At 40.5% G+C, this 9,172-nt stretch overlaps 1 protein-coding gene across 1 annotated transcript; it reads left to right on the plus strand.

The window, feature by feature from the left end:
* The first annotated feature begins 4,400 nt into the window (after positions 1-4,400).
* Positions 4,401-7,044, plus strand: LOC108880933 (inactive carboxypeptidase-like protein X2). The gene is made up of 2 exons (XM_018672666.1): positions 4,401-4,506; positions 6,848-7,044. The coding sequence occupies exons 1-2, from the start codon at positions 4,408-4,410 to the stop codon at positions 6,989-6,991; spliced, it is 243 nt and encodes an 80-aa protein (XP_018528182.1). The 5' UTR covers positions 4,401-4,407; the 3' UTR covers positions 6,992-7,044.
* Positions 7,045-9,172: the final 2,128 nt, after the last annotated feature.

Raw genomic sequence — 9,172 nt, forward strand, 5'->3', positions numbered from 1 at the left:
TCAGCTTTAGAAATAGTTTAGTCTTCACTTTTTTTTTAATTTTTTGGCCATAGCTGAAGGTGTAGCAGAACCTCAGTCCCTGCCACATCTGCACATACCAAAAACAATGGGGAATTCATTAAACAGGGCTCTAAGACAAGCAGCATTTTCAAAGTTTGATTCAGCGGATGTTTCAAAAGCTCATCCATTAATCCCACCAGACGTAACAGAAATGTGTTGAAACAAGATGTTTTCCTTCAAGATAAAACAGTTTGTCACATGTGCACAGTGAAGCCACAAAAGCCAGGGTTGATGAAATGCTGCTGAGGTTTTGAAAAATTGGTCTGTTGAAAAGTAAAACTTTTTAAGGATTGTTGTGCAGCTGTCTGACAATTCGCAATCATGACTTAGGGCGATTTTTCTTTTAAAGCGAGACCGTGTCACTTTTTAAAGGAATAATAACATTACTGTCTTCCTGGAATGACAAGCTGAACTCATGATCAGTAAAATGCTAATTTCAAACACACTCAGGAAATTTGCTGTTACTAAAAAATTCACTGTCCATCAATTAAAAACAGGTCAAAAGCTCTTTGTTTGGAAGCATCTCAAAGCTTACAGTACATAAACATTCTAATATGAATGAATTATACACCTTAAGTATTTCAATACTGTACCACCAGCTGTGATATAAGAACTTGGGATGCATAGCTTGACTAACTTTTGATCCCAGAATTGGTTTTGGCCCTCTGCAGTAACGTGGCAAGTTGCCTAGATAGCAGCATATGAGGCCTTGACTGTCTGTTTTGTCATTTCTATTGCACATTATTGTTGAATCCAGATGCTGTGTTCCTGTGTGGGTCCTCTTGCAAAGGATTGCATGCAGATGGTGATAATGATTTAGGGCTTTGCAAAATGGCAGACACCCATCTAGTCTCTTCTTTTGTCCCGCTAACCTTGATCCTTTGGGCTTCTTTGAGGGCCGGATTGTCCCTAATATGTTGTGGTCGCTCCATTCAGGAAGCCTGCAGACTTACAGTATGCGTCTAATTCCAAGAGGATTTTAAATATAGCTCGCCATGGTCACAAGCAGAGCAACACATGTTTTATTGCTGTATAGAGTTACTGTGAATTCTACACTAACTGGTCCTACCAGCGGCTTTGCCTGCGGCTTGTTAATCAACTTTTACGCCTCAGTTTTACAGCAGGAGTTAATTTGGTCTCAAGCTATGTTTGCTTTACGCACCAAAACATAAATTGCCTCATGCATGTGTGGATTTTGGAAGCTGATCCTCTTTGTCTGTGCTTCTCTAAAGATTTTGGTGCATGTGATTGATGATCCTCAATGTCTCAGACACATCAGGCTCCTGGAACAGTTGCAAAATGCAAAGCCAGATTCCTCTATGGATCAAATATATACTTTACTGTCTGTGAAGATTCTCAGGCATCCAGGTCACGGTTATCCAGGAAGGGTTGACTCAAGGGGCAAATGGACTTGGTTGTAGATACATGAGGACGTTTCACCTCTCATCCTAGAGGTCTCCATATTTACTGTCCAAATTCACATGCCCTGTGTACAGTATTCTTAACGAAAATTCTTTCGTCTTGTTTGTGCCTGTTACACTCTGGAGTGTTCATTTGTGAAGGCAGTTCTGGCTGTATGACAGCGACATGTGAAGCATATGCTGCATGTACAAACAGACCGGTGCCCAATCGGAAATTCTTGCTCTGAAATTCATTGCTGTAGTCCAGGGAAGTCTGCAAACAGCTTGATCTGACCCAAAGAGCCGTCGGGCAGCAGGGATTTCACACGTCAACCTTGATTTGCCCATTTGGCCCTCACCGGGCGATATCCATTGTAGTGTAAAAGATGAGCCAATCTCACACAAAGAGTTCTATTTAGTGAGCACCATCCCAGTTACTGCAATCACTTAAGACAGGCATTTGTTCAAATGAACTGCAAAACTCCCTCCAGCACCAAATGAAAACATTTTTAAGTGATGTGCAGCGTTCTCTTTTAAAGACTGTGTTTTTCCAAAATAAAGGCAGAGTGCCCTGAATACAGCTACGTGCCTGCCAAACCACTGCTGTGGCATCAGTGGGTGTTAGTGAATAACTGGCACTGGCAAAATCAAGGAGTTAATTAGAGAATTATTTTTCATATTGATGACTGGCTAATTGCCATCATCAACACCGCCAGTAAAGATATGAACCCTGGGACTCATTGAATTGTAGATTCATCATGGTCTTTTAGTTTGGGCTGCAAAGAACAGTATCATCATCTAGAGGAACTACTTTTTTCAGGACATAAGAGAGAGTAAGAATCTGGGAGCGTGGCAACACAAACAAATAACTTGGAGAAAGCTGCTGTATACTTGCAACAACTTGATCTGTGTTGGAAATAAGTTGATACTGATCTTATCCTGCTGGCAAAATCCTTCAGAAAACATTAAAGCAAAGCAACGCTCCAAAAAAAAGCTGTTGTACCATGGCACATATCATAACAAGATGAGCATTGTTTACAATGTAGCATTTCTGCACGACTGGGCATATCACAGTGATATGGGGTGGGGTGGGGTACTACTCAGACAGCAGAAACAAGTCTGAAGCTGTGTCAGTGCCTAATTGCACTACACTGACTCTCCACCACACTGGGCGCTGGTCTGTTTGTCCATAGCATGTACAATACTTTATGCTAACTTTCCCACAATGCAGTGCTTTTAAAGATGCAAATTACCATTGTGCCAACTCAACAGCTGACAGTGATGATGCAAAAATGATGATGATGAAGTAAGAAATCTCAATTTACTGCTCACTACATCCAGTCATCCATCTATAATCTATACTGCTTAATATGGAGTGGTTAATGAAGTGAATGAGTGAATGAGGAGTGATTTCGGATTCAGCATCACAGTGAGACTGAGAAAAGAAAAAACAACCCAATAACCCTGATGGAGACTCTGAGATTTTAAAACACAGAAAGCCTGCTTAGAGAAAGAAACAAGGAGTCAGAAGTCCTTGGCATTTATGGCAGGGAGTGTCAAACAAAAAAGGCATTTTCATTAGGCTGCATTGTGGGAATTGTAGAATCCAGTGCTTCTGGAGCTCAGGATGTTTCTGCCTCTGCTGCTTTGATTTCTTTTTTAAAATCTGTCCATCCCCTGACTATGTGGAGTGTAGTTCGAGATTGCTGTGAGTGCTGTATAGGAATCTCTGCAGAGTCTTAAACGGTCAAACAACTTCTTTGTAACTACAACCTGTTTGTCACCTTATCTGACATCTAACCCTAACCCTAACCCTTTGCTATGACTGGCATCCAAACCATCAGAGTCCAGTGTTTGAGCATATTGTGATGGTTTGGATGCCAGTGTTAAGTAAATGGTAATCACTATTGTGAGAATGAACCTTTTTAACTAACCAGCCTTGGCATTAATCAATTCTACAGCCTGTGGATTACTAAAAAAAAACCAAAACCGAAATCTAAATCTTCATCATCTGTGAGGTCCATTATCCAGTGACAGCTAATATTTACCTTTCTGACGTTGAGAGATTTTCCTTTGATCACATTTTCTGTTTTATCAAAACCTTTAAAACGTGCTTGACAGGTTTGTGCCGCAGCTGCTGCAATTTCCCATTTTCTCTCTTTCAGGATAATGATATTGCTGTAGTCATTTCAACAATTTAATCATGTATTCAGGCTGCAGTTAGATGGCTGCGATAGGTATGCCGCTGCAAAAATTATAAAAAGGAAGCGTTCATAGTGTACTGTCATTAATCACCGTGAAGCTTGACATCAAAGTCTCCGTTGCGCTGTTCAACTCTATTGCATTCATACAGGCTCACCTTTGATTTGCGATTTGATTTCCAGGTTTGAGAAAATGAGTTGTTTACGCAGAGAAGTGTGTAATGTTGGATGCACACAAGCTTATCTGTGGTCTCCTTTCAAGCTCAAAATGTGATGTGGGTGCTGCAGGTGATAAGTTTTGTGTGTGTGTGTGTGTGTGCTGTGTGTTGTCGAGAGGCAGAAGAAGCAACATCAGCGCTGATAATGGCTGCTGTCATAACAATCACATTCTGCTTTAATGTGGGGATTACACATTATTAACAGGAGATATTTATATCTCACTATGTGTTGACTACATTAGGCTTCCTGAATAGACACATACAGCATTATTAGATCTCAGTAACAAACACAGAGTGCAGCTGCTGTCGTGTTTACTTCACACATTTTAGCTCAATGGGCACATTCTAAATTGCTCATTACTGTTGTGTCATTTTATCAAGCTATTAACTAATGCTTGGACTCTAGCTCAGGAGCTATGCAGCTGTGCAGAGAGCTATTCTAGATTCTAGAGCAATGCAGCACATGATGATACATAACATTACCATCACATGCCAATTTGTCAATCTCATTACCTAGAATGCCCTCCCATGGGACTGGAGACTTTGAAGATTGACGATTTCCAGCTTCACGCTTCAACTACGAAACGCTACGGCCTCGGTGCACACAGAGGTCGTCTTAATATTCAGGTAAGACGGGAATGTAAAGTGTAAAGTGGTGTAGCCTGGGCAAGCTCATCAGAAATGTTGGCGCTCTCATTGGACCCTGGGCAATCTTACCTTTCCTCTGAAGCTTTCATGTTTGATAGAATCACTTTCCACCAAGCAGCAATACAAAAGAAATATGACTGAGAAGACAGCATCTTTTAATTTTAAGTTCATATTTATGCTCCATGGAAAGATGTCGGCTGTGATATGGTAACTCCCTCAGTTAAATGTGGATGACATTATCATTCTGCTTCAGCTCACGACCTATTTTTAATACTCCAAAGCTGGAGAAAGTAATAGTGTTGCCATCAAACTAGGGGCACGTCCCCAAACCTAATAAAAAGGACTGGCATCTGGGAGAAGAGGTATTTCCTGTTAGTGCAAGCTGTGCTTTGGAGGGGTATTAGCCTGCGTACAGTCTGCAGCGAGCCTCATCCTCTGCAGGCTGCACCGCTCCGAATCCAAGTGCACAATTAATGAACATACGCACACATGCTCCTAATTCTGCTCAGACAGCAAGGCATTATGTTACAGGAAACCAACAAAACAAAGGATTTATTGTTTGGTGTGTGAGCCCCCCCACCCCCACCCCCACCCCTTCAATGAGAGTACATGTCATGGATCCATGGAGGGACAGAGATAGTGTCCACTCTACAGCACAATTATCTGTAAATCAGGGAGAAACACATCAAAAGCAGATGTTGCCTGTTGAATCGGGCTTGTGGCCAGTGGATTTGGTTTATTTCACTTTTGTAGCTGCTACAGTTTGTTTAGATTCCAGACACCAACAGCACTGGGATGAATTCACTTTTGATAGTGGGGAGATGCATACTGGAAGGAAACACGAACAATTGAAGTAATCAGATAGCGCCAAGATCGCACTTATAATGCAAATTGTAAGATTCGTAAGAGAAATGATTCCATGGTTAATCAAATTAAATAACCTTGCAGCAAAATACATTTAATAATAGACGTGCTATGTGATATATATGCCAGGTTTTTTTTTCATTCAAGTAAGGTTCATGAAAGTTCCTGGGTCTAAACCTGGATCTGAATTGGCACTGAAATGTAGTCACTCGTTCTACGGCCGAAGCTTCTTCCATATTTCACTGAAATCTGTTTTCAACACATTTTTGAGATGTTCTGCTACAGTAAGTGACAGACAAACAGAACATAAAACAGACCCTATTATTTGCAACTCTCATCCATCATTCAGCAATAAACCCAGACGCGCAGTTTCGCTTCGGGAATCTGGTTAGCTAGCCTTTGTCTCTCCTCGCTGCGTGTTAGTGAGAGTACAGGATCGTTTGGGGACGCACATTAACATATTTTTTTGGTTTCCATTTTGAACCCACATCCGGACGGGAAGTTGGATCAGCCAATCAGGTGTTTTGACACACAGACAACACGTTAAGATCTGGAAGCCTTTGTGACCTAGGGGAGGTTTACGTGTATCTTTGTATCATAATGTACCTTGATCTCATCTTTGAGGTGAGATTATGTAAATATAGATATGTCAAGTCCCATTCTTCTATGATCAGATCTTGAAATGACTCCATGTGAAGGCATAATGAGAGAGGTGTACTTTAAAGAGACTCAACAGTTACGATAAAGAGGCAGTGATATTATGCACTCAGCCTGCACAGAGCAGTATGTCATGTCAGTGTTTAAATTTGGATGAAGGAGACTGACAGTGCGTCCGGTGGGCATATAGGCATGTGTGCGACCGTTCGCGCATCTCGCTCTGAGCCAACAGTGACAACTGGCGCAGCATAGGCTTTGTGGACAGAGTAGCATTTAACACATTATAATTAGTTTAACATTTTCAGCTGTTGAACCATACAAAATGTGTCCTCACGTTACATCCATAAAACGCTCGCTAAAACTGTTGCAGAAAATTCAGGAATGCTGGGATTTGGAAAGAAGCTCACAAAGTGTTTTCAACACTCAGCCCTGTCTCACAGATGTGTCCTGTGCTCACATTTTGCTAATTCAACTTAAAATTTACAGTCAATATACCATCTTCATAATTGTAGAAGACACATTAATCTATCTTAGCTGATTCTTATTGAGACAGTATATTTTAGATTGTCAGAGGATGAAATCTAAACATGTCAGCCTTGTTGACGTCTGCATACTTCAACTCCTCTACTGTCAACACTTACTTAGATTGGTAACAAAACCAGGCGAAGTAGAGGCTGTCAGTGTCAGCATTACCAGTCAGCGTGTTGCGCCATGCATAGGCTGTGAATGTGTGTGTGACTCAACATGTACATCTGGAATAAAACTGTGCTCCACGCGGCTGTTTCTGGCCCCCCCGCAGGCAGGCCTTTACGAAGATGACCTCTATGACGGGGCCTGGTGCGCCGGGAGAGATGACCCACTGCAGTGGTTTGAGGTGGATGCCAGGAGGCTGACAAAGTTCACAGGGGTCATCACACAAGGCAGGAGCTCCCTCTGGTCGTGAGTAGGAACCCTGCAGACACACACACACATGCACGCACACGGAGAGTTGCAGATGGTCGCACAGCGAGGATGAGGATTTTCTAGTCTGAGCTAACTTGAAAAGATAGCTGTGGGAGGATGAGTTTTTGTGCCAGTTTTCCCTAAGTTGATTGAAATCCTGGTAATGAAGTTGTTTTAAATCATTTGTAGACATTTATTTTTTGTAGAACACAAAAAGAAACTTGCACAGAAATAAATAATCCAGTGTTTTTGATATGGATCTCCTTTTAAGCTTGTTTAAGCTTTGTTTGCTGTGCATAAGTTGGCCAGTACAGGCATTATGCTCTACATTATTCACTCCCCTAATTTCAGACCTACATCACAGCCCACACAAAAGAAGGAAAAAAGAAAAGAAAGAGAAAAAGATACAAAAGATTATTCCTTCTATTTAGATCATTATTTTATGCTTTGAGTCTGACAAGTCACATGGAATTTGTAAGGAAAAATTGAAGTCTCCACATGGAAATAGACTGGCTGGCTCTCAGCAGCTATTCTTGTCAAGTTTGTAGGATTCATCCTCTGGCGGCCATGACTGTCTGTATAAAATTTCACGTCAATCCATCCAATTTTTGTTGAGATAAAGTAAATCTAGACCAAAGTCGTGGACAGGCCAACCCTGCCATCCATAGAGCCGTGCTGCTGGCATGCCTAACCTGAATGGCCAATTTACATATGGCATGAGTTTCAAAATGACTATGGGAAATGAAAACTGGATGTAGGCAGGCACAGATAATTGTTCCAAAAATTTCAAATGGACTCTTGGATTTTCCTTTAAACCCAACTGGAAAATTTGACTTCACAAATTATAAACAAAACAAGCTTTTCAATCTGGTCCACATGGCGCTGAACCTACACTGGTGTTTGCCCTTTTCACAAGTCTTTTCTGATCCCCTCACCGCGGGATTAAGGATTTATGAATTTGATTGATTGGAGTGCAACTTCATTCTTTCATCTCTCTTAAAAGGTCACTACATTATAAAAATAACACTGGAGAAAATAAATTTTACCGTACTGTAAGCTTGTTCATCACACTCAGATGAAAGGTAAAAAGGGGGATATAACAAATAGAGATTATTTTTTTGTCATTTTGTCTATAGGAAGTGTTTACTGACAATATGGAATGAGTCATCCAGCTTCTGTATGTGCCAGTTATTTTGTACGGTTTTTAAGTTAAAATGTTATCATTAAAAATTATGCCATTTTTTGTGTGCAACATTTATGCTCATTTGTGCACAGGAAACACATACAGTGCATATTTGATTAAATGAGCTCTCTGAGAAATTCACTCTGAGCTCACAAAGGATTAGGTGTGCATGTTTTGTTATGGAGAACCTGTTTCATGGTACTTCATTAAAAATTCAGCACACTTTTTAACAAGACTGACCATTATACTACTGTGGACCTGGCTGTGAGCTCCTGTTGTGTTGTATGCAGAATACAGAAAACTCATCCCCACTGTTTAGGCTTGTGGCTTAAATTGTATAGTAATAGTTTTGAGGTAACATTTCAAATACGGGCTGCTTATAAGTAAGACTTAATGGATTTATTTTCACTCATGAAATAATTACCTCAGCTTTAGAAATCAGTCATAATCAATTAATAAAGAGCAACTCAAGGGTTGCCAGGTTTAGATGGATATGGCTTATAAAGACCAGTAGTCATTAATAAAGGATTCTTCCACTACAATAATGGATAACAAACCTTCATCCAACCTTTCATACAGATCGGTTAAGTTTTATGACCAGCAAACTTGTAATACTATTGATACATTAGAGAGATAAAAAGTGAAACAGCAACCCAAATGTTTTTAATACAAATTAAATTATTTTTGTTATTTTAAGAAGTAGGAAGTCTTTTTTTTTTACAATTACCACAACAAAGTGGTGAGCTGAAGGGGAAAGTTGTATTTGCATTAAAGCTGGTCCAATGTTCACCAAGAAAACCACAACTGTTTCTGTTCACATTTTCCCTCACCATCTACTTACACTGACTGTGCTCTGTAATAATATTTGACAACTTTTGGCCTTTGTACTTCTTAATTGGACAGGGTGGCACAGGCTTCTGGAAACTGCTGCGTCGTTAGAGAGCACGGGGAGATACTTTATCAGGCTGTGTTTGTAATTTTCCTTCAAGGCCAGCACGA

This window comes from Lates calcarifer, unplaced genomic scaffold (assembly GCF_001640805.2).
Source record: "Lates calcarifer isolate ASB-BC8 unplaced genomic scaffold, TLL_Latcal_v3 _unitig_993_quiver_3395, whole genome shotgun sequence".
Taxonomy (NCBI): Eukaryota; Metazoa; Chordata; class Actinopteri; family Centropomidae; genus Lates; species Lates calcarifer.